At 42.3% G+C, this 26,930-nt stretch overlaps 1 protein-coding gene across 1 annotated transcript in view; it reads left to right on the top strand.

The window, feature by feature from the left end:
• The window catches only part of LOC125487346 (5'-AMP-activated protein kinase subunit gamma-2-like), a 213,138-nt gene extending 186,654 nt beyond the window's left edge, over positions 1–26,484 (top strand). The window contains exons 4-5 of the mRNA XM_048618592.1: positions 22,720–22,961; positions 26,380–26,484. Of these exons, the coding sequence (XP_048474549.1) occupies positions 22,720–22,961; positions 26,380–26,484 (347 nt within the window). The remainder of the gene's footprint in view (positions 1–22,719; positions 22,962–26,379) is intronic.
• The last annotated feature ends 446 nt before the right edge of the window (positions 26,485–26,930 follow it).

The raw sequence follows: 26,930 nt of genomic DNA, 5'->3' as shown, positions 1-26,930 counted from the left end.
TGACGTTTCGGGCCTAGACCCTTCTTCAGAAATGCATTTCTAGGCCCGAAACGTCAGCCTTCCTGCTCCTCTGATGCTGCTTGGCCTGCTGTGTTCATCCAGCTCCACACCTTGTTATATGGTTGTAGAGGCAGGTTTGCAATGCAGAGTGATGCCAACAGTGTGGCTTCAATTCCTGCACTGGCTGAGATTGCCATGAAGGATCCTCTTTCTCAACTTCTCCCCGGGCCTGAGGCGTGGTGACCCTCAGGTAGACCACCACCAGATAGCTGTCTCTCAATGAGAAAGCAGTCCTTTGGTCTGGTAGGACTATGGTGGCCTTACCTTTGGAATGTCACAATCATTGGATCATTCAGAGCAAATGAGGCCATTTGGACCATTGTACCTGTATGGCAAAACTTCATTAGAACCATGAAATTAGAGTCATTTCTTTGCTCTCGACCTATGATCTTTTTCTCTTTCAAGTATTTATCTCATTCTCCCTTTTGAATCAGCCTACACCACTGTTCTAGGCAGTGCATTTTAGATCAGAGCAGCTCACTGCCTAAAAACAAACTTCTCTTCTCTCCCGCCCTTGTTATCTTAGACATGTGTCCTGTAATGACAGACATTTCCGCATTTACTCCATCCAAAAACCTTGTGAACTCAGGGAAACCTGTTGGTTTTGCTTTAATTGATTTTCTTAGGAATTTGTTATGAAGAAGAAGATGGAAGCTAAGGAAGCATATATTGGAATTGTTAATTTTATTCAGAATGTGTACTCCAATGCCAAGGATTTTGTACGGTTAGACAGGAGATTCAGTAAACTTGCTTCTTTTGATAAAAGAAGTCCACTGTCCATCTGTCCAACTTGATACCTGCAGCGATGATGTTTTGAAGTGATATTGTAAGGAAAGATTCCATTTCTGGTGTGTTTTGAATGATTTGTAATGCTGCAGTTTGCAGATGGTATGCTGTCAACTCATCTGAAAACATAATAGCCTCTTGTCAGCAGTTTAAATATTGTGACATATGTTGTAGGCTCTCAAGTGGAATAGTGTGGCTTTGTACAAATGCAGAGAATAAGTTGAAGATACTGGTATCAGCTCCAGCCTGAGGTAGGGAAAGACTAAATGAGTCATAAATCCCACACAATGTAGGAGCAACTGAAATATCAATGTATAATTTTATTAAAGCGTGATGACTTTTCCTTCATCTTTTCTAACACCTGTGATTCAGAGAATTGGATTGAAATCTTTCAAGGTTTATAAAATGCTTCAGTTAGCTTGGTCCACATGATACAATGTGAGTTACACTTGCGACTCAAGTGCTGTTGTGATGATGTGCTGGTGTCTCTGCCTCTGGACCAGAAGGTCCAGGTTTGAGTCAACAGACTTTGTAGTTATTATAATTGACCTGTTCAGAAATGGTATGTGACACATATCCAGGGCAGCTGGGAGTATATTCTGCAGGTGACACAGCTGCATGTACCTGATGAGGAACGTATGAGACTTGGGTTAATAGCTGCTGGATGGCCAGAGGATGGCCATCAAAAAATACACTTTATATGCGTATTTTAATGCCAACCTGTGGAGAAGCAAGCACAATTGATGCTGGTAGCCTTCGTAGTCTGTAAAAAGAAACTTGGATAAGAACCTGGAGTACTACAATCCACAAGATCACAAAACGAAGAATTGGAGGATAGAATTAGGCTGGGTAACTCTTTTTGAGCTGGCACAGACATGATAGGGGAATGGTCTCCTTATATGCTATAAACTTTTTATGTTTTTATGGTGTTCCACAACACACCTTTGGCAAAATATTCCACAGTCAGGAGAATTACAGCATTGATCTCGCTTCATGTCAAGCTGGATATTCTATTATTTGCTTGTGAAGGAGCTGCTCAATTCCCGCTCTTACCCTCACAGAGGGTAGAGGAGGTAGGATGAATGTTTTAGGATTGTGTCCTGTTTTTAGGAACTGACTCACAACTGAGCAGCCACTGACCCAGCTGTTCTAAGTCACCTGTGGGTCCATGCAGATTGGTTCTCAGGCCTCATCAGTGTACTCAGTCCGAGTTGTTGAGTGAAGACACTGATGTTCAATTCCTTGTCCAGATGGGCTATAGTGGAGGGAATGGGGATCTGAGATTCCTGTGGGATCTGGGGAGCAAACCTATTCATTTTTGTTTTTGGATTCATTTTGGAAAAACCTTCTATGGTTTACTTTGTGTTAGAGTCCACCGTTACATTTTTACAGGTCCACTGCTGGTTTTACTTTAAGAAACAAAGGAGGCCTCTCTAAATTTAGCTGTGACACCAACATCTGTGCAGATGCATTAGGCACAGCCATGTGTTTTACTCCAATTTTATGACTGATAAATAGGTGTAACGCAGGTAAATTTCTACCTGAGATAAACTTGTATGTTTTCCACTATTTAAACTTGGCAAAGGAGAAACAAGCAGGATTGTACAGTAGCTACACCTGCCAATGAATGATTTGGATTGAATCGACTCTTCATAGCAGACTCTAGTCAGTACCTGAAGCACTGGAAAAACTATGGTCTCCTGTACTGTTAGTAGTTAGCAGAATTTTTTGATCTTGAATGGGATTGGAAATTGATGAATGAATCATAGAATCCCTACAGCGTGGAACCAGGCCAATCGGCCCATCAAGACCAAAACCCACCCTCTGAAGATTGTCCCACCCTAACTCACACTCCCTACCCTATCCCCATTTACCATAATCCTCGTATCCCTGAACACTATGGGCAATTTAGCATGACCAATCCACCTAACCTGCTCATCTCTGGACACTGGGAGGGAACCAGAGCACATGAAGGAAACCCATGCAGATAGTTACCCAAGTGTGGACTCAAACATGGGTCTCTGGCACTGTGAGGTAGCAGTGCTAACCACTGAGCTACCATGCGTTTCTACTGGAATCTCAGGTTCTCTCTATATGACTTCAGATAATCAGAGCCCTAAAATCACCAGTATTTTATGTGGTCTCAGGTGCACATAGCCCTGTTTGCATTTGGCTGTTCCTAAGTCTTGGTCCTTTCCAACTTGCATCCAGGTTTCCCCAGCTAGTTCTGTTTTAGTTTCAGGTTCTCATGACCAGGTTAAATGGGATATGCTTCTGTTGTTTTTAACTAAACTGGAAATTTATCTATGTGGATCTGTTGGTAGCTTGGTCTGGATTCTGTCTTTACTTCTCTATCGGAATAACCACAAAAAAGGAACATCAGAGACTGCACCTAGTCCAGACTGCTACTTCTAATACAATGTAGAAATGTTTGGGGACTGTAGATATCACTGTTATTCAGTAGAACATGGTTGATCTCTATGTTAATGCTTTCTCACCCACTTTTGTTGCATAACCATTAATGCTTTTGCCAAAACAAAACCTATCAACCTCACTTTTGGGATTTTCGATTGACCAATTAACATCAACAGCTCCAGATTTCCAATTTCCTTTACATGACAAAGTGCCTCTAAACAACTTTACCCTATTGTATAAAAATTAATTTGTCGTACATGAGCATCGTTGCCCATCCTTAATTACCACTTGAGAGGATGGTGGTCAGCCACCTTCCTGAACCACTGCCATCCATCTGGTATATGCATGTCCCATGATGCTTCTAAGAAGTGAGTTCCAGGACTTTGATCCAACAACAGTGAAGGAACAGCGATACAGTTCCAAGGCAGGATGATGCATGATTTGGAGGGGAACTTGCAGGTGATAGTGCTTTGTTTGGGATACATTGTTCTGGAATGTAGAAGGTACTTTTAAAGAAGCTCAGAGTGTTGCTGCACTGAATCTTGTAGATGGTATACACTGCTGCTGTGATGTGCCAAATGTAGAGGGAGTCTTATGTTGAGGTCGTAACCCCTTGTTCTGGACTCAGTCACTTTTTATGACCTGAATCCCACTAGCCTTTGTTTACTGGAGAAGCTCACGCAGCAGTTCCTTTCATCTGCCACCTGTCCCTGCACAAAGTAACTCCAAGCAGATTTTCACTGTGGATGCAAACAAAATAACAGACATGTAACAGGCAAGATCTGCTCACCCCAGTCAGCCCAGCACACTGTGTTACCAATCAGTCAGGAGCTCCCTGAGAATCACTGAAAATGTCTCTCAAATTTTAACAAAAACTGAGAATGCCAGAACTTGTTTTGGAAGCGAAATACATTTAATTTACAGTTATTTGTTGATTTATGTTTGTGTATGATCCAATCTATTTTGTACAATACAGGTATTTCTCCTATAACGCGATAGTTGCGCTCTTGTGTGACCTTGCACTATAGAAAATCGTGCTATAGGAAATCACCATAGAAAATTGCTTTATAGGAAAATCACTATACTGTACAGTAGAAAGTTTGCGTTATCCAAACAGAGTCCACTATTCAATTGCATTATAGCCAATTCGCGTTAACGAAACACGGGTTATAGCAGAAACATCCGTATACTTGATATGTAATTTTAAGCCTGAACCACATGGTTTACCAGCATGTCACCCTGCTGATTCCAAGAGATATGCCAGACAGGCAAACTATTTTCAAAACATTCTTATATACGTCACAAACTGATTTATAGTTAGTGCCAGTTTGGTATTTTTTATGTTACCAATATTTTTTAATTGTAATTGGACTCAGCAAAAAAAAGTTATTTAAATAGTGCTGGCTGTCTGTTGATAGAACAGTAAAAGGGGAATTACAGGAATGGAGCAGCATAGAGACACGGATAGATTTAAAGAAAGGGCCAAGAATTTTCAAAATTGAGGTGCTGCTGTAATCATCTGCCACTGAAGATCTCAGATTAATGGAAACTTGGTTTTGGTTAGAGTATAAGGAGCAGGGTTTTGGTTCAGGATATGCAACAAGTCCCTTATTTTAAAACATCTACTGTAGAAGTTAAATGGCATGTTCATCTCCACTGTGCAGAAGCAAACCTCCTATCAAGGGAATGGTTATTACAATTTAATATTCCATAGCCAAAGCACTTTTCCAAAGGAAATTGGTTAGTTAATGCTAATGCAGGAGGAGGTTCTGTTACTGGAATAAAAACTTGTTTATTCCATTCTTGTTTTCCTTTTGCCCTTAAGAGACAGAAAGGTGTGACTTTTATTAAAATCAGGACAAGATTGTGTATCCATCAAGAACCACCTTAGTTTGTTCTAAAACCAGCTAGTAGTTAGCGCTGAATACCTTGTTACAGTGAAAAGATACAGTTGCTCATAAATTAATAAGATTTTGCTGTAAATAAAGTATAACAGTGACGTGTATACCCCCTGCATTACATTTCTTTAAAACACATGACAACTTGCAAGGACAAGTGCAACAGATGCATGGGAACACCTCCAATTTCAAGTTCCTCTCCAATCTTCCAATTTAAAACTACATCAACGTCCCTTCACTGTCACTAGATCAAAATCCTGTAACTTCATCCTTAACAGCATTCTGGGTGTACTTACATCCCAGGATAACAGCAGTTCAAGAAGGTAACTCTCCGCCACCTTCTCAAAGGAAACCAGGAGTGGGCTACAGATGTTGGCTTTACCAACAAACCTCACATAGGCCAATCAAAGAAAAACTTCTGGAAGGGAATGGAATAAATACTTTAGAAAGAAAAAAAAACTCGTTGGGTGATGGAAAAGATCATGGGAGTGGGAAGATTGGCATAATTCCTTCCAAAGACTAGGCATAGGGGTGATGAGCTGAATAGCCTTCTTCTTTATTCATTAGTCCAACTGACCTGAAGATTCTTTCTTCGATTGTGCTTTTCCATTAGTAGTTAAGTAGCTAAGATTCTGTACCTAGGTACCTTTGTGTACCTAAGATAGGGCTGTAAGTGGTGACTTGTAAACTTTTCGCTGCGCTCATGTGAGTACATGTGACAATAAACCTATTTCAATTCAATTCAAGTACTTACTCTGGGCAGCAGTTAACAGGTGAGCCTGAATACTGAGGGTCACCAGGCTATTATGAATCCAAAAAGACAGTATCATTTCAAATGTGAAGACTTCATTCTTTTAGGTTGACACCTTTTGATGAGCTGCTCTCTCTCTGTTGACCCACTATCCTTGTGAGAGCTGTGGTAACTTAAAATATTCTGCAATAATTGCTGTAGCCTAGATGGCATGGGAGATTGGGGTCAGATGCCCATGAATTACCTCAGTGTTTTTGAATACACGCATTCACTGAGAACTGGCAAAACTCTTTGTGCTTCTATTAGGCTACAATAATGATTAATTTGCTCAAATGCAGAAATGTGAAACAAATCTGTATTCAAGCAATTTCTGATTAGCATTACAGTGAGATGATCTCATTGAGGATCTTGTTCCAATAGTTTTACTGATTAAAGTGGCATTTCCCTTGTCTATTGAACTGGCAGTTTCACTCCCCAAAAACAGAAGCTACACTGTTTGACAAATCAGCCTTTATAAACCTTCGGCTTTCTTCTCTCTTTGCAATGGTGTTGGCAAGCAGACACTGCAATATTCACACAGCTTTAAATTATAGGTTGCCAACTGGCAATTGTAAGATAATAATAAATTGCCAGCTTAGCACCACCAGCAATCATCCAGACCGCTGAAACTCGATCAAAGGGCATCATTTGTGGTTGTTTTGATAATGTAATGCACCCAATATGTATGTTTATTAATTGTATATTTTAATTTGCAAGCAGCAGAATTCCAATTGTCACATAACCAAGGGAGAGAGAAAGCAGGACAATCACGTTTTTGCAAGCGTGATAGCTCAAGGGATCTTGATTGAACTTAGTTCACAAGATCGAAAGCCATGCTTCCTTCAGACGAGATGTGAATTGGTGCAGAATCACTGAAGACATTACTTATTACAAATGCTGCCATGAGGGCTGTTAGTATTCACCGACTATCCTATGTTCTTTTTTGTGTCAGCTGTGGCTCAGCTGGTAGCTCTGTCACTTCTGAGTCACAGGTTTCTGGGTTAAGGTCACCCTTCAGGATTTTAGCACAAAACTCCAGTGCAGTGCTGAGGGAGCACTGTTCCATCGGAGGTGCCATCTTTCCGATAAGGCATTAAGCAACAGCCCCATCTGCTGAATTGAATAGACGTACAAGATCCAACCAGGCAGATTTTCAAAGAAGATTAGAGTGTATCAACGGTGTCACAGACTCAGAGACATTTACAGCATAAAAGGAGGCCACAAAAACAAAGCTGCTGGAAAAGTTCAGCAGGCCTGGCAGCATCCATGAAGGAAAAAACAGAGTTAACGTTTCAGGTCCAGTGACCCTTCCTCAGAACAGTTCTGTTTGTCTTCCTACAAACATGCACTTCAGACAAGCCAGCAATCTGCTTTCATGGCTTTACCTATCAGTTCATGAGAGAAACCTGAAAGAAACATTGATAGAATGGGTAGCCAGAGTCTTTTCTTTTTCCCCGGGTATAAATGCCAATTAGTAAGGGATATAAATTTAAGGTAAAAGGTGTAAGTTTAAAGGAGATGTGAGAGGCAGGTTTTTTACACAGAGGATGGTAAGTGCCTGGAATGCGCTGTCAGAAGAGGTGGTAGAAGCAGATACAAAACCATTTAAGAAGTATCTTGACAGATACATGAATAGGCAGGGAATAGAAGGATATGGACAGCATAGAGCCAAAAGGTTTTGAGTTTAGAAAGGCATCATGTGTCTGAGCAGTCTTGGTGGGCCAAAGGGGATGTTCCTGTGCTGTACCAATCTTTGATCTTTGATTACATAGAATTACATTGAGCCTACAGCAGAGAAAAAGGCCATTTATTTATTCATTCATTCATTCATCCATCCATCAAACATTCATTTACAGTGTATACGTGTGTAAAAATTGAATTTTTAAGCCAAGGCTTTTAGCCAAAATTCTTGGTTGCTTTTAATGTGGGTCATATTTGCTGTTTGTCCTGAAGGAGTGCTGCTCTACTGGAGGTGCCATCTTTCAGAGGAGATATTTGATCAAAGCCCTGTCCAACCTGTTAGTTGGGCAGCACGGTGGCTCAGTGGTTAGCACTGCTACCTCACAGCGCCAGGGACCTGGGTTCAATTCCACCCTCGGGCGACTGTCTGCGTGGGTTTCCTCTGGGTGCTCCAGTTTCCTCCCACAGTCCAAAGATATGCACGGTAGGTGGATTGGCCATGCTAAATTGCTCACAGTGTCCAGGGATGTGTAGATTAGGTGGGTTATAGGGGGATGGGTCTGGGTGGACTTGTTGGGCCAAAGGGCCTGTTTCCACACTGTAGGGGTTCTATCTGTAAAAAGGTGATCCCAGGACCCTATTTCAAAGAGCAGCAGAGAAGTTATTCCAATATGTTTCACAGATAAAACAGATTATCTGGATATTTCACTTTGCTGTTTATGCAAGCTTCCTGTACACAAAATTGGCAACTGCATTTTCCTGACCTCACATTTCAAAACTATTTTTGATTTTAAAGCACTTTGGGATGTACTGTAGTCATGATAGAAGATGTGTAAATGTAAATGTATCTTTTCTCCATTCTGTTGGCGAGTTTCACATTTTAACAAACCCATAGGTAAAGAGTAACTCTCAGTCCCCTTACCTGGGAAAGGAAACCAGTGCCCTCTCATCAACACCTATCCAGAACATCCGTAAGTTAGAGTCAGCCAACAAGGTGGGAGTGACCTTGTCAGCCAGCATTGTTATAGCATGGCATGTTGATGTTTACTTCGAGTTGGCCACTAAGACAAAACCAGTTCTGGCTTGTAGAATCCCTGTTTGTTTTTTTTAACTTACTCTCTGTGCCTTGGCCCCAAGCTTTGGAATACCGTCCCTAACCTTTGCACCTCACCACTTCGCTTTCCTCCTTTAACTCACTTCCTAAGGCTATCTGCTTAACCATGCTTTGGAACATCTGATTTGATATCACCCAATTTGAACACGGTTGCTACACTCTATTGTATCATGTACCAAGGAAGCTCCTTGGGATTTTCACTATGTTAAAAGCACTGTATAACTGGTTATTGTTGCTTCACAGGGGAGTTAGTCTTTTACTCAGCTGTCACCTTTTATTATTATATTTGAGTCTTCTGTACCAAGCATTTTAGATATTACCCTTTGTTCTCGGAATATTGCCTGTACATTGCATATTAATCTACATCAACTCTCTTAGACACGTCAAGTGAAGTGCTTTTATAGTACACCTCAAAATCAGTCCCTACAGGATTTCAGTAATCCCCTTCAGACCGAGTGATTTTTCTACTTTGAACACTGCCCACATTTTAAGGATATCCATTATGTCTGATTTTATCTAAATTTGCCCATTACCTCCTTTCTTACTGTGAGGTTACGGATAATTATGTAGCATTTACAGCACAAACTGGCCATTCATCTCAACTGGTCTGCACCTGTGTTTATAGTCCACAGGAACCTCCTCCCATTTTGCTTCATTTAAGCCTATAGTCAAGTTCATTCTCTCGGGAAATAGATGTGAAAAATAGAGTTGAATTATATTCGGGAACATTTTAAGGGTCACATGCCTCTGCCATGGTGGAACCTCTCTGATGTATGTGATAGAAGCAGTTTTACCGAAATGCATTAGGCACAAAGATCCTAGGACAGGTCTTCTAAATGATGCAAATGTACAGCTGGAGGTCTTTTAGACTCCACAGAAGTTTGATTTATTCCTCGGAAGTTGAGAATAATTTCTACTCCTTTCCCTGCAGAGAAAGCAATAAATGTGTGAACCAGTTCAGACTGCCTGTTCTGATGTAAGTTCTGTAAACCCTATTTGTTAAAGCTGGGTGGTTCCGGTAAGCTAGTGAGTGAAAAAGGAAGCAGTTTTCCCTCGGGAAGTTGAACTCTACTGAAGCTTTTAGACGGTGGCTGTCAAGTAACCTTTTGATCTATTGCTGCTGCACTGTTTGCCTAACTCTAGAGTTGTTTTCCTTTTATGTACGAGCTGTGATAGAAGACTTATGACATACAGTGTGCATTGTGCATTTCATTTAAGAAAATAAACCAGTCGCAACATCGACAAGTAAGCTTATCCACAAAGCCTTTCGACACCCTGTTCCACATCCTTTCACCCATCTATGCATTTCTCTACGCAATGTTAAAACAGTTTTCCCTCAGCCATCCAGTCCAGAAGAATGTTATTAAACTGGAGAGGGTTCAGACAAGATTTACCAGGATATTGCCAGGAATGGAGGGTTTGAGATACCAAAATATACTGGAAAGAATGGCACTTTTTTCACTGGAATGTAGGAGATTGAGGTTTATAAAATCATGAAGGGCATAGATAAGGTGACTGACAAGGGGCTTTACCCTAGGTTGGGGGAGTTCAGAACGAGGGGGCATATTTTCAAGTTGAGAGGAGAAAGATTTAAAAATGACGAGTGGTTTGTGTGTGGAATGAATTGCCAGATAAAGTGGTGGATGCAGGTACAGTTACAACATTTGAAAGACTTTTGGACAGGCACGTGAATAGGAAAGATTTGGAGTGATATGAGCCAAATGCAGGCAAATGCGACTGGTTTAGTTTGGGAACATGGTTGGTGTGGACTGGTTGGACCAAAGGGCCTGTTTCCATGCTGTATGACTCTAAATGACAGTTTAACAGCTCTGCAGTTTCTCTTTCTCTCTGTGTTTTAAACAACTGGCATTTAATCCACAGAGCTGTAGGAAAGAGCAGGAGAGTGGAATAATCTGAAAGTTCATTCACAGAGGCAATTCAAGCTTGATGGTCTGAATGGTCTTCAGCTTTTCTTTTTGATTCTATGATTCCAAATTTGTAAATGTGGCCCTGATTCTGGACTTAACAACTGGAATAGTCTGCTTCTATCTACTTCAAGCTGTAACCCTATATTAGCAAGTAAAAGAAACATTATCCTTCTTCTTAAGCAAGGGTAGTGTGAACGTATGTGTTAATGCTCCCAGTGGCACTAGTTCCACTATCAGTTCTCTGAGGCAGCATGTAATGTCCCTACCTCTGAAACAAGAGGCCTGGGCTCAAGTCCCATCTGCTGCAGAGGTATGAATAACATCTCTGAACAGGTTGATTAAAAAATACTCTCCTGCTGCTGAGAGGAGGAAATCCCATCCTTTTTTAAAAAATATTATTAATTAATTTCCAGCATTTATTGCTCATCCCTAATTGCCCAGAGGGCAGTTAAAAGTCAACCACATTGCTGTGGGTCTGGAGTCACATGTAGACCAGATCAGGTAAGGATGATAGATTTCCTTCCCTAAAGGACACTAGTGAACCAGGTGAGTTTTTCCAACAATAGACAATGGTTTCACGATCATCATTTGACTTAATTCCAGAGTTTTATTGAATTCAAATTCCATCACCTGCATTGGTGCCCAGAACATTACCTGGATTAAATAGTTTCACAAAAATAACACTGGACCATCAACTTTCAACTCAGTTACAGCCAGCAGGCTGTTATGTATCTGTGGGACAGCTATCTGGGAAAGGCAGGAGAGTCGAAGAAGTACCCCTGCCAAATCTTTAGCCTGAGGGGCAGGGCTATTAAATCCAGACCTTAACCTGATGGGAATTAAGGAAAGCAGCTAAACAAAAAATAAAAGGCATTGAAATAAAAACCCGAGAAGAGCAGGAGAATCAACATGGCAGAACTGTAGAAAAGTCCAGATCTGTTTTAGAGGAATGCAACAACAACTTATTCAGAACGTAATACTAGTACAGCACAGGAGCTGGCACTTTGCTCCAACGTATCTGTGCTGACCATAATGCTATTCTAAACTAATCCCACTTGCCATGCACATGGTGCATATCCCTCTATTCCCTGCCTGCTCATGTGTTTGTCTAAATCCCTCTTAAACATTGCTGTCTAATTCTACCACTTCCCCTGGCTGATTGTTCTAGGCACCTACCACCCTCCTTGTAAAAAAACGTTTCTCACACATCGCTGTAAACCTTTCCACTTCTCACCTTAAACCTATGCCCCTGAGTATTTGACATTTCCACACTGGTAAAGACACTTCAAATATCCACCCTGTCTATGCCTCTCAGTTTTATACACTTCTATCAGGTTGCCCCATCAGCCTTCAATGCTCTAGCGAAAACAATCCAAGTTTGTCCAACCTCTCCATATAGCTAATACACTCCAATCCAGACAACGTCCTGGTAACAAAAACAGAAATTACTGGAAAAACTCAGCAGGTCTGGCAGCATCTGTGAAGAGAAATCAGATTTCCTTTATTCATTCACGGGATGAGGGCATCGCTAGCTAGGCAGCATTTATTGCCCATCCCTAATTGCCCAGAGGGCAGTTCACAGTCAACCACATTGCTGTGGGTCTGGAGTCACGTGTAGGCCAGACCAGGTAAGGATGGCAGTTTCCTTCCCTAAAGGGCATTAGTGAACCAGATGGGTTTTTCCTGATAATCACAATCAATGGTCATCACTAGATTCTTAACTCCAGATATTTTATTGAATTCAAATTCCACCATCTGCCTTGGCGGGATTCGAACCCGGATCCCCGGAACATTATCTGGGTCTCTGGATTAACAATCCAGCGATAATACCACTGGGCCATTGCCTCCCCATGATGTTTTGGGTCCAGTGACCCTTCCTCAGACCTGCTGAGCTTTTCAAATAAATTCTACTTTTGTTTCTGATTTACAGCATCCACAGTTCTTTTGATTTTTATTTAACATCTTGGTAAACCTTTTCTGCTCCCTCTCCAAAGCCTCCATATCCTTCCTATAGCATGATGACCAGAACTACACACAATACTCCAAATGTGGCCTCACTAAAGTTGTATACAGCTGCAACATGACTTGCCAACTTTTATACTCAATGCCCCAACCGATGAAGGCCAGCATGCGTACGCCTTCTTTACCATCTGATCTACTTGTGTTGCTGCATTCAGAGAGCTATGGCCTTGCACCCCAAGATCCCTCTGTTTATCGATTCTGCAAAGGATCCTGCCATTTACTTTCTTCTTGCATTTGACTGTCCAAAATGTATCACCTCACACTTGTCTGCATTAAATTCCATCTGCCATTTCTCCGCCCAATTCTCCAACTGATCTATATCCTGCTGTATCCTTTGATAACCTTCCTCACTATCCACAACTTTACCAATTTTCATGTCATCTCCAAATTTACTAATCAGACCATCTACATTTTCATCCAAATCATTTATTTAAATTACAGATCCCAGCACTGATCCTGCGGAACACGACTGGTCACAGACCTCCAGTCAGAAAAAACATCCTCTACAAACTACCCTCTGACTTTTCTGACCAAGCCAATTTTGTATCCAACTTACCAACTCACTGTGGATCCATGTGACTTAATCTTCTGGACCAGCCTACCATGAGGGTCCATGTCGAATATTTTAATAAAGTCCATATAGACAACATCCACTGCCCTGCCTTCATCAATCATCTTCATCACTTCTTCAAAAAACTTAATAAAAGCTGTGAAACAAGACCTCTCCTGTACAAAGCCATGCGACCCTGCGTAATAAGTCCATTCTTTTTCAAATGTAAGGAAGTCCTGTTCCTAGGAATCGCCTCCAAATATATCCTTACCACTTATATAATGCTCACTGGCTTGGATTATCCCTTTTGCCTTTCTCAAACAAAGGAACAACATTAGCTATTCTCCAATCTCCTGGGACCTCACATGTGCTTAAGGAGGATACAAAGATCTCTGTCAGACCCCAGCAATCTCTTCCCTCGCCCTCAGGGTTTATAAAGCACCTTCAAGGTAATGAAACGTCCCAAGGCAGAGAGGTCTCGGGAAGATTTGCCAAAGCTGGGGACTTAGACAAGTGACGGCATGGCCACCTATGATGGAACAGGTAAAGTTGTGGCTTGCTCAGGAGATCAGAATTAGTGGAGAATTAGAGGCTTGAGTAGCTGGGGGAGGTTACGGAGGTAGGGAGTGTGGAGGGCCTTGGAGGGATTCCAAAATAAGACTGACCATTTTAAAATCAAAATGTTGCTTGACTAGGAGCCACTGAGCAAGGAGGTGACAGGGAAATGGTGACTTAATAAGATGTGAGCAGCAAAGTTTTGAACAATTTCATATTTACAGAGGGTAGATGCGGGAGACCAGGCAGGAGTACATTGAAATAATCTAGAGGTAGTGAAGGTATGAATGAGAGTTTCAGCAGCATAATCAAGATAGCAATGAAATCATGAAATGTCTTAGTGCTAAACTAGGCCACCTTAGAGATGGTGGTCGTGTTATTTATAGTTAAACAATGGCTGACTGTGGGCTCAGACCTTCATCATCGCTCACTCACTTCACTTTACCTCCCAATATTTTAATTTGAATTCAGTAGCATGTGTTAAAGTGACCGCTCCTCTTAGCCTTCCCAAGAACAAAGGGACTTTCCATCCAGTTCATGTTCTGGCTGCTCATACAGTCAGCAAACTCACCGTGGCTCTTTGAAGTTAGGATCTAAGGTGTCAAAAGGAGTCTGTACAAACCTTCCCAGCAGCAATCGCTCTGACCAGCTGGACTGATGGAGGCACTTAAAACAGGCTGGTAATTAAAATTAATTTCCAGGGAACCCCAGTGAAAAACATGCAATTATCTACACATCATAGGGCATTTGGCACCATTTCCCCTATCCAGCTCCCCTCTTGAGAGTTGGCACAGTTTCTGTCTCAGCCATGAATATCCCAGAAGTGAATTCCAAACCTTTGCAAATCTTCCATTTCTCTTGCTCACTGCTTTTTTTTATTTAACGTTGGAGGCTGAGGGGTGACCATATGGAGGTTTATAAAATCATGAGGGGCGTGGAAAGGGTGAATAACCAAGGCCTTTTTCCTGGGGTAAGAGAGTCCAAAACCAGAGGGTATAGGTTTAAGGTGAGAGGGGAAAGATTTAAAAATGACCTGAGGGGCAACTTTTTTCATGCAGAGAGTGGTGCATATATGGAATGAGCTGCCAGAGGAAGTGGTGGAAGTTGGCACAATTACAACATTTAAAAGGCATCTGGATGGGTAAAAGAATAGGAAGGGTTTAGAGGGATATGGGCCAAATGCTGGCAAATAGGATTAGATCAGTTTAGGATATCTGGTCGGCATCAATAATTTGGACCAAAGAGTCTGTTTCCGTGCTGTACAACTCTATGACTCTATTTTCCCTAATCAACCTGTTCAGAGATGTTATTACACACTTCAGGAGTAGGGGAGCGTTAAACCCGGACCTCTTGGTCCAGGGATAGGGACACTACCACTGCGCTACAAGAGAGCCCCTAATCCCCAACACTTAGTTTGCAGGCATTTTTTTGTGAGTGGGAGGGAGAAGAGGAGGAGAAGATGGGAGTAGTGGAACTGATTGAATAGATTGTTCAAAGAGCTAATGTTTGCGGGTTGGGGCTGAATTACCTTCTTCTGCACTCAATCATTCTATGATTTCAATCTTGTAAATCGTGCCCAAAACAAAAACATGGAACGCTGGAGAAATTCAGCGGGACTGCAAGTATCTATGGGAAGAGAAACGGAGTAACATTTTGAGCCCATATGACTATTTTTTGCGACCCTTGTGGCGAAAGGGGTCAATGGATATGGAGAGAAAGCGGGAATGGGATACTGAGATTGCGTGATCAGCCATAATCCTATTGAATGGTGGTGCAGGCTTGAAGGGCCAAATGGCCTACTCCTGCATATATCTTCTATGTTTCTAAGCATCTATGGAAGGAGAAACACAGTAACATTTCGAGTCTACATGACTCTTCTTTACAACAGTGTAAAATCTGGTCCCTCATTCCAGACTCAACTACTGTAAAAAGTCTGCTCCTATCTATGCCATTTCATCCATTTTTTTCATTCCATGTATGTCTGTGAAGTTGCTTCTGTGTAACTGCCTCGTGACTTTGTCAGAAGATTCTGTGTCAAAACCAAGCTTTTTCCTAATAAATCCTGTTATTGAAACAAACCATAACAATCAAGGTGAACCATTTCTGAAAATAAATATGTGAGGCTTGCAGCACTGGATGTGTGATTGCACATGAGTCTGGGGTCTCACTGGGAGTGGCTGACTGGAAGGGGGAGGGTAAGCGTTGGTGTTGGCAGACAGACCGGGTGGGGGTGTTTGGTGGTGGGGGGCAACCCAGGAAGAGAGAGCTACTCCTTGAGGAGACCCTCTGATGGCACCCAGCTGACACCAGTCTGCACGGGGAAAGCTGTTGGCGTACATCTGTCCCACCACCTGGCAGAAGCAGTGTGGGTCTCTTAAAGGGGACATTCTTTGCCTACTTGGGCCTGATGGTGGGCTGCCCAATGCCCAACCTGCCGCTGGTAAACTGGCAGTGAGGACAGGCGTACAAGGAAGGCACAGCACCCTCTGGAGTTTGAGTGCTCCCGCACCCCCTCCCAACACAAACCCCATCCTTGGGGGAGTGTGAATCCAGCCCTAAGATTTGGTTTATGTGAAACACCAGAGAAACTGAGATTGTTGATTTTGGAGCAGAGAAGATTGAGGGAACATCTAACAGAGACATTCCAAACGGCGAGGGCTTTGATAACGTAGATAAGGAAAAGCAGTTTTCAGTTGGAGAAGGGCAACCAGAGGGCGTAGATTTAAACTTTCAAGGTGAGATGGTTTTGTTTTTACTCAGCAAGTTGTTAAGAATCTGGAATCCACAATTGGAAACATAGTGGAAGTGTAACTTTCAAAAAGCACATTTCACATGGTGTTGGGGAAAGAGCGGAATTGGATTAAAATGGACACAATAGGTTGTATCAGAGCAGCGTGGCTATAAGTTGTAGATGGTTATAAATTGCCATGAACCCACAGTTACAGATTAACCTCGTAAACAGTAGCCTGAAAGATCACAAAAATGTCTGTCTGATACTTCTGAAATGGGGATGTTTCGCCGTGCTTTTAATCAATTGCTCCTATTGTCACCTTTCGTTGCTGGAACCTATTTTCCTTTTCAGCCACTCTTGATTATTGGTATTCTCTTCATGCATTATCTGGAAAGGAAAAAAAAACTTCCATTTATGTAAAAGTGAAGTATTGCGGATACTAGAGATCTGAAATGACAGCAAAATGCAGGAGAAGCTCAACAGGTCTGGCAGTATCGGTGGAGAAGGAAAGGCAGAGTTAACACTTCAAGTCCAGTTTGAGTTCCAAAATATTAACTCTGTTTCTCTCTTCACAGAATCTGCCTAACCTGTTTCTTTTCTTCAGCACTTCCTGTTTTCATTATTTGCGTTTATGTTATGGCTAAGTTTTTTTTTCCTTTATTCATTCACAGGATGAGGGCATCGCTGGCTAGGCAGCATTTATTGCCCATCCCTAATTGCCCAGAGGGCAGTTAAGAGTCAACCACATTGCTGTGGGTCTGGAGTCACTTGTAGGCCAGACCGGGTAAGGATGGCAGTTTGCTTCCCTAAAGGACATTAGTGTACCAACTGGGTTTTTCCAACAATCAGCAGTGGCTTCATGGTCATCATTAGACTCTTAATTCCAGATATTTTTTATTCAAATTCTACCATCTGCCGTGGTGGGATTTGAACCCAGGTCCCCTGATTAACAGTCCAGCGATAATAGCACTACACCATCGCCTCCCCTAACATCTTAAGTACAAGTACATCTTAAGGGTGTTCTCAAGCACATTGCAGCCTCTGAATCACGTCTCCCCAATTGGGGTATAACTCATTGTTGCTTCATCATTGCTGGATCAAATTCATGAAGTCCCATTCTAACAGCATTGTGGGTGCATCTACACACCCAAACACTGTGGCGATTCAAGAACACAGCTCACCACCGCCTTCTCTGCAGCAATTAGGGGCCTGCATTAAATGTGGAAGGAAATCAGCGTTAACGTTTCGGTCCAGTGACCCTTCCTCAGAACTGGATCCGCAACATTAACTCTGATTTCTCTCCACATTTGCTGCCAGACTTGCTGTGCTTTTCCAGCAATTTCAGTTTTTGTTTCTGATTTCCAGCATCCACAGTTCTTTCAGTTTTTACCTGCATTAAATGTTGTCTTTGTCAGCGATATCCTTATTGACCGAAATCTTAATTCGTCTTTTGGATTAGCAATTCTTTTTCTTGGTATTCTTTTCTATGTAAAATCACTGTAAAAATATAAATGTTGTTTGTACAATTTGCAGTAACTTCATCAGGCAATAACTTCGTACTGGTGTATTTTTTAAACCAGAGAAAATTTGTTTTGTTTGAGTCAGAGATTTGCCATATTCAGGCAAGAATATAAAAGTGACAAATTACGTATAAAAGAAGAATTCTGATGGAAATGTTTGAGAAGAAAATATTTAGCTTGCAGCCACTTAAGCAATCATACTCACGTGATCACGGAAAACTACTCTGAAAGCCAGAGCAGTTCTTAAATTACAGGAAGCTGTTCTGCTTCTGTGCGTTATATTGTGCCCTCTGAGCAGGGATACTGGAGATGTCTGGCCAAAGATCTGTGTGTGAGTAAAAGGCTGTTACTAGTTCTGTCCTAATCAGGGTTAACAGAATAGTTGTGTGTTTGTGGTATCTGTGGGTGTCAAATTGATTAATGCTGTGCAAGTGCTCAAAGCTTGCTTAAAGTGTCTGAAAGTACTTTAAGTTGCTTTAAACCTAAACTGAGCTGCAGTTCCTGACCCATTCATTCAGCAAAACAGACATACCATGATTTACTGAAGTCAGCAGGCTTATTTTATGATTACAGTTGACTGACTCAGGATCTGTGCTTCAAGGGCTGACATATCCATTGTGTGTTTTAGGACAACATTATTGGTATCTTTGGGATTGGACTAGAGGGCTGGCAGTGGAGAGTTAGTGCCATTGGATTATTATGCAACAGTTCTTCACAGAATGCCTTGACTTAAAAATGATCTTTGTTTTGAAATCTCTCCATGGCCTCAATCTTCCACATTTCTGTAATCTCCCCCAACCTTACCACGCACCAAGATCTCTGCACTCTTCCTGTTTCAGCGTCTTGTCCATCTTTGATTTGATCAATCCACAATTGGCAGACATACTTTCAGCTGCCTCAGCCCTGGTCCTTCTGGAAGTCCCTCATTAAGTCTATCTTCCCCTCTAGATCTGTCTTCCCCCATTTAAAACGCACTCCAGTTCCAAAGAAGTGTCACTGGACCCGAAACGTTAACTCTGCATCCTCTCCAGATCTGCTGAGTTTCTGCAGCAATTTCAGTTTTAGTTTCGGATTTCCAGCAGTTCTTTGGTTTTTTTCCTCCTTGAAACATATCTCATTGCCCAAACTGTTCGTAACCTACCTGAATAAGTTATTATGTGGTTCAATGTCAGACTTTTTCTCGTAAGTGCCTTGGTACCATTCACTGCAATGTCAGTCATGATTAAGCTGGTAGCACCCTTGCTTTGGGTCAAAAGGTTATAGGTGTCAGTTCCATTCCAATGACTTTAGCACAAAACTCAAAGGTGACATTCCGGTGTTATACCTAGGGAGTACTGTTGGAGGAACCATCTTTCAGATGTGATGTTACACCAAGGCTCTCCTGTGCACTCTCAGGTGGGAATAAAAGTTCCCTTCACATTATCGCAATAGCGGGGGAGCTGTCCCTGGTGACCTGGCCATCAAAATCACTGAAAACAGGTTATCTGATCATATATGCACACCTTCTGGGAGCTAGCTTGTATACAAATTGACTACCATGCTTTCAACATTATAACAATGACTACATCTCATAAGGGATCTCATTGACTGTGAAGCACTTTGGGAAATCCTATACTTGTGAAAGTTGCTATAAAAATGTAAGTCTTTTTGAAAAGAGCTGTTTAAATGCAAGTTGTTGCTGTGGTTTAGTTGCAGCTTTCTGATCCACAATCAGCAAAGTAATTCACTTTAGATTACAAATGCATATTTGACCATCTTGGTCAATAATTTACAGTTGGAGCCCTCAACTGTGGTAAATATTTAATTGTTTCAGATACGGCAGTGTCAATGCCACCTTGGTCGTAAATTATAGTCATTGAAAGTTCAAAGTTTTGATTCAAGTGGGCACAATCAGGGGCATGCAGATTTTACTAATTAATCTTAATTGTATGTTTTCCTTTTTAAATTCCTCCCACAGCATTCGCTCAGTTTAACTCTGGGATTTATGCGTATGCGCAAATTGCTGGAATGGGGCTGGAACCCATAACTACCTGTGTCAGAAACAAGGGGGTTCCCAGCTGAATCCCTCAAAATTAGGCATTACTTTACCTAAACAGAGCTTAACTGCTTTTATCTTACCACTGCACAGTCTCCTTCATTTTTGTTTTGAAGATGCTGAATGACAACGTACCTTTATAAAGAACGTTGAACATTGGAAAACACGCCAAGGCACGTCACAAAACCTTAATCAGACAAAAAACAATTGCAGTTGAAAGGGGATCTGAGGAGGGCTGACTAGAAGCTTAACTTAAATGATCTGCTTCTTCAAATGGAATCTTGCCAGAGGAGAAGGATAAGAAACACCTCCTGCATTGATATGTTCAAAGTAGCTCTAGCTGCTATATAATTTGGGGGGAGGCAGTAAGAAGTGTCTGATACCAAAGAAGAACTTTGAATGGTCAGTAGACTGTATGTATTATTTGTCAACATTCAGTTGTTGGGGAATACATTTGCAGTCAGATTCAAAATGAATGAGGAAAATGTCAGTGTTTCAGGTTTTTATGGGATTGAGCTGGGACCTGTTTTACAAAGAAGGTTGGTATTTCAGCTGTTAAAACCCTTGGGGCAAATCACCTTGCAGTTTGGGGGGTTGGGGTGGGCTGGTGGTGAATGAGATTGCTCCACAAAGAGCCAGCACGGACTGATTGGGCAGATTGGTCTCCCCTCATGCTGCAAGTGATTGTGATTCTGTTTATGAAACCCGAGATCCCATATGCTGTGCGTGAAGAAGGTTATCTCAGAGTACAATGGGACCCTGATCAGCTGGGCCAATGAGCTGAGGAGTGGCAGTTGGAGTTTAATTTAGATAAATGCGAGATGTTGCATTTTAGTAGGGCAAACCAGGACAGGACTTATACATTTAGTGGTAGGGCCCAAGGGAGTGTTGCTGAACAATGAGACCTGGGGCGCCAGGTGCATAGTTCCTTGAAACTGGAGTTGCAGATAGACAGAATGGGAAAGAAGGTATTTAGCACGCTTGCCTTTATTGGTCAGTGCATTGAGTATAAGAGTTGGAACGTCATGTTGCAGCTGTACAGGATATTGGTGAGGCCACTTTTAGAATACTGCATACATTTCTGATCACCCTTGTATAGGAAGGATGTTCTTAAACTTGGAAAAGGTGCAGAAACGATTTACCGGGATGTTGCCAGGGTTGGAGGGTTTGAGCTGTAGGAAGAGGCTGAATAGGCCAGAGCTTTTTTTCCCTGGAGCGTTGAAGGCTGAGGGGTGACCTTATAGAAGTTTATAAAATCATGAGGGGCACGGATAAGGTGAATAGCCAAAGTCTTTTCCCCAGGGTGGGGAGTTCAAAACAAGAGGGTGTAGGTTTAAGGTAAGAGGGGAAAGATTTAAAAAGAACCTGAGGGATAACTTTTTCATGCAGAGTGTGGTGTGTACATGGAACAAGCTGCCAGAGGAAGTGGTGGAGTTGGGTACAAATGACAACATTTAAAAGGCATCTGGATGGGAATATGAATAGGAAGGGTTTTAAGGGATATGGGCCAAATGCTGGCAAATGGGACTTGGTCAGATTGGGATGTCTGGTTGGCGTGGATGAGTTGGACCGAAGATCCTGTTTCCGTGTGGTATGACTGTATGACTCTGTGACTAGTTCTTTCTACTCTGTTGAGGAACAAAAAAAATGTATAATTTATGGCAAGTTTGCTTTCACTTTTGTTCAGTTTGAGACGTTTTTCTCACAGCTTTTGTGTCAACTGTATGCAGTCTTGCATTCTGCATTGTTAATTCAGTACACCAAATGACTTTGCCTTTGCATCCTTGAGTTTTTGTATTGATGCACGAACTGTGTACACATTCACTGTAGCCCTTGTAGTAATGCATTTGAATGTACATTGTAGTTTTGCAAACAGTAAAGGAAGATTAAATTATGACCTTTTAAGAGTATTAAAAAGGGCAAAACCTTGCAAAGTATATTCTTGAAAGGTAATCATTATCCTCTCTTCCTGTGTTCATTTGCTGTTCTGAGTAATTTTTTGCAAACTCTACTGTTTATTATAAAATATTAACCATCACTAAGATTGGTTGTACAGTAAACGTTAAAGGTGAAACTGGTGTCAGAAAGAAAAAACAGTCTTTGAAACTTCATTAAAAGCAAAATATTGAGGATGCTGGAAATCTGAAATGAAACAAAGTGCTGGAGAAACCCAGAAGGTCTGGCTGCATCTATGGACAGATTAACCATCAATGTTTTTGGTCCATTACGACTTTCTCAGAACTAAAAGGGGCTGGAAAATGGCGATTTCTAGGCTGTTAACAGAAGAGGATGAGGAGCGAGTGGAATAGATGGTGAGGGTGCCCACAGCAGAAGACATGGGGAGTGCTCGTGGCAGTACAGGAGAAATACAGATGAGAAATGGGTGCAGGTAAAGGTGTGAGATGGAGAATATGGGTCCACTTTACTGAGAGAAAAGTCAACAAGACAAAAATGCAGCTGGGGTGGAGGTGAAAATGTAAGAAAGACAGAGGACAGAGATTATGCACTGAAGCTGTCTCCTTTTCACATCTTCATTAATGCCCATTTTACATCTCTAAGGGAAGAAATAAATTTCTATAATAATTTCTGTTTTGAGTAATGTTAATAATATGTTCCTCTGCCTCCCCTTCTACAGCCTCGGGACTCTCTACTCCCTCCACCCCAGTACAATCCACCAAACCAGCCTTCCCTCTGGAATCGTACAAACAGGAACCTGAACGTTTGGATGCTCGATCTCGTTCCTACTCTTCACCGCCAGACACAGGCCAGCGATTCTCTGTTCCGGTAGCCCCACCTATGGTGGCAGTAAAGCCACTCGCCCCACAGACCAGCTCCAATGCTACCTCAAAACCAGTAAGTATGGAAGAACTGGCGTTGGTAACATTTTGTGCCATTTTGCTGCAGAGTGGAACCAACAATGTCTATGCATGTCAATGCCAAGTAGTCGCAATGTTGACCACAGTGGTATTAATCTCTTTTGTTTCTCTGTGTGTGTGTGGCAGTGAGTGAATGTAAGTGAATGAATCAACATGTTTGTGAGTGAGTTATTCAGTCAGTCACTGTGTCAGTCAATCTGTTACTGCAAATGAGTGAATGTGTGTGGAGGTGTGTGTATGCGAGTAAATGTGAAGGTGCGAGTGTGTAGGTGTGAGTGTGTGATTGCGCGTAAGTGTGTCAATGTATGTGAGTGAGTGTATGGTTAATTGAGTTTGCAGGTACATATGAGTGTATAGATGGTGACATATTGATTAATTAAGTGAAGTATCATGAGCCTTTCACTTAGATGATTGCTGAGTTCTGGCAGTGCACCCAAGATCCTATTCTGGGTAAAACCAACTCTGTGGACACGTGGATTGTTGTCAGACTTTTCTTTCCAGTAAAAGGTATATCGCCCAACCTTTAGCTGTCCCTCCCCAGGAAGGCGAGTCTCACTGAGGGCACCGATATCAATTTGGGGAATTCATAGTTCACCTGATAGGATTGCAGTTCTTCTTTTGGGATTATCACTCTTGAGATTGTCAGTGGCCATTATAACATTCCAAGTTGTAAGAGTTAGAATTTTTTTTCTCTGACCCTCTCCCAAGATAGTGATCCCTCAGGTTTTGGCTCCACAGCCAGAAAAACGTGGGGCAGTGTCTTTTTTGGGCCAGTTTAATGAGCACCTCCCCATTTGGGGTGAGCAGAAGAGATCCTTAAGATGACTATTCAGTTACAGATGCTACAACCTGAAGATACCTCTGGCCCAAAACCTTCAAGCATTTATCACCTGGCTGCAGATTCTTGAAGAAGGAATCTCATGCTCATGGCCCTTTCCTCATCATCAATTCTCCACTGCCATAGGATTTGGCAAATAGACCTTATTGGAAGCCCATGTGGGATTTTGTTTAACATGGAGACCTTGAGACACTAACATTGCCCACATGATCACAGCAAATTGGCGGTCACAGTTTGGTGATGCTCCGAACCATGATGATCAGGACTGTCCTGCCTCGACAGCCATTATGTGCCTTTGTAGTTGGTGACCTAGGCCTGCACTGTGTCTGGGATGTCTAACAGCCATGCCAGCATGGGTGATCACACCAATAGTAAACAGCACTTAATGACTTCATTCAAACAAGCCATATCTGCCATCCATACAGACAGCCAATATTTGTGACTGGTATAACTTCAACAAACTTCAGAGCAAACACAGGAAGGATATAAGGTTTTGGAGTAGATCTGTAGCTCGGGTTGTGGGTGTTGAGGTTGGTTGGCTCGCCGAGCTGTTTTGTTGTTCTGCAGACGTTTCGTTACTGTGCTTGGTAACATCCTCAGTGCAGCCTCTGATGAAGCGTCGGTGTGTTTTCCAGCCTGGTTTTTAAACTCTGGGGTCCGTTGCGATGGATTGTCTCACTTCCGGGTTTCCTCCGTAGTGGAATGTATATGGGGTTGAGTTCAATGTGTTTATTAATAGCCTGCTTCGTGGAGTGCCATGCTTCCAGGAATTCTAGTGCTTGTCTCTGCCTAGCCTGTCCCAGGATCTTGGTGTTGTCCCAGTCAAAGTCATGGTTCTCCTTGTCTATGTGGATTGAGATGAGTGAGTATTGGTCGTGTCTTTTTGAAGCCAGTTGGTGTTCATGTACTCTTGTTGTTAGTTTCCTTCCTGTTTGTCCGATGTAGTGTTTCTCGCAGTCTCTGCAGGGGATCTTGTAGATGACTTTGGTCCTGTCCATGGCGGGGAGTGGGTCTTTAGTTCGGGTGAGCACTTGCCGTAGGGTTGATGTGGGTTTGAACATGCTTAAACTACTGGACCTATGCCTGACCACCCACTTCACCTTCAACGGCCAAACATACGAGCAAATCAACAGGACACCCATGGGATCGCCTATCTCCAGACTCATAGCAAAAGCAGTGATGCAAAGACTGGAAAGGACTGCCCTTCCGCAAATCCAACCTAAACTATGGATACGCTACGTAGAAGACACCTTTGCCATCATTAAATGGACCAAATTAGAAGAGACACACAAACTCATAAACAACACCCTCACCGGAATAAAATTCACCAGAAAGGAGGAGAGGAACAAACAACTCCCATTCCTGGACGTCATGATAGAGCGCAAGACAAATGGGGAACTGCAAACGAAAGTACACCGTAAAGCCACACACATAGACCAGGTATTGAACTTCAGTAGTAACCATCCCAGCACACACAAACGAAGCTGCGTGCGAACGCTATTCAAAAGGGCAACAACACACTGCAGCAACATGGAACTACGCCAAGAGGAGGAGGAATACCTCTTCCAAGTGTTCAAGGATAATGGATATCCAAAGAACTGGGTCAGGAGATGCCTACAGGAACAGCATCAGAAAGGTTCTACATGCCCCGACACACTCATCACACTACCCTACATCAGGAACATGTCAGAACTCACCACAAGACTTCTACGACCGCTGGGCATCAGAGTGGCACACAAACCCACATCAACCCTACGACAAGTGCTCACCCGAACTAAAGACCCACTCCCTGCCATGGACAGGACCAATGTCATCTACAAGATCCCCTGCAGAGACTGCGAGAAACACTACATCGGACAAACAGGAAGGAAACTAACAACGAGAGTACATGAACACCAACTGGCTACAAAAAGACACGACCAATACTCACTCATCTCAATCCGCACGGACAAGGAGAACCATGACTTCGTCTGGGACAACACCAAGATCCTGGGACAGGCTAGGCAGAGACAAGCACGAGAATTCCTGGAAGCATGGCACTCCACGAAGCAGGCTATTAATAAACACATTGAACTCGACCCCAGATACATTCCACTACGGAGGAAACCCAGAAGTGAGGCAATCCATCGCAACGGACCCCAGAGTTTAAAAACCAGTCGGGAAAACACACCGACGCTTCATCAGAGGCTGCACTGAGGATGTTACCTAGCACGGTAACGAAACGTCTGCGGAACAAAACAGCTTGGCGAGCCAACCAACCTCAACAGGAAGGATATTTCCAATGACTGGAGAGTCCAGAACTAGGGGGTCACAGTCTAAGGATATAAGTAGGCCATTTAGGAACAAAGAATAAAGAAAATTACAGCACAGGAACAGGCCCTTCGGCCCTCCAAGCCTGTGCCGATCCAGATCCTCTGTCTAAACCTGTCACCTACTTTCCAAGGATCTGTATCCCTCTGCTCCCTGCCCATTCATGTATCTGTCTAGATACATCTTAAATGACGCTATTGTGCTCGCCTCTGAGACAAGGAGAAATACTTTCACTCACAGAGCGCTGAGCCTATGCAATTTTCTGCCACAGAAAGGAGTTGAAGCCAAAATGTTAAGTGCTTTCAAGAAAAAGTTAGATATTGATCTGAAGGGATCAAAGGGTATGGGGACAAAGAGTACTGAGCTGGGTGATTAGCCATGATTACATTGAATGGTGGAGCAGGCTTGAAGGGCTAAATGGCTTAGTCCTGCTCCTATTTTTCTAAGTCTCAATCAAATTAAATTGAGAGATGTAATAGATGATCCTCACCATTAGCTTCTTGATGCTACTTGTAGTGGGTCTTCCTCTTCAGGCAGTTTGAGTTGTAACTCTCCACCTAACTGTAGGATCAGCCAATAACGGAAATGATTGTTTGTTTCAAAGATAAACTTGGCTGCAGTTGCTATTGATTTAACCTGAATAAGTCCACTACTTTGTAAAGATTTTAGAGGTTAAATGTTAGTTAATGCCTTTAATCTTATTAACAGCAAAAGGATTATTCACATTGTGGGAGTGACAAGGAATGATGGAACATTTGTCAACATCATGTTCATTTTATGAAGGAACTCTTAACAAAGCAAGCAGAAGAGTTGAGGCTCAAA

The sequence above is a fragment of the Rhincodon typus genome, chromosome 2 (genome assembly GCF_021869965.1).
Source record: "Rhincodon typus isolate 14 chromosome 2, sRhiTyp1.1, whole genome shotgun sequence".
Lineage (NCBI taxonomy): Eukaryota > Metazoa > Chordata > Chondrichthyes > Orectolobiformes > Rhincodontidae > Rhincodon > Rhincodon typus.
The sequence above is the reverse complement of the archived record's forward strand: the minus strand, read 5'-3'. Positions and strand labels throughout refer to the sequence as shown.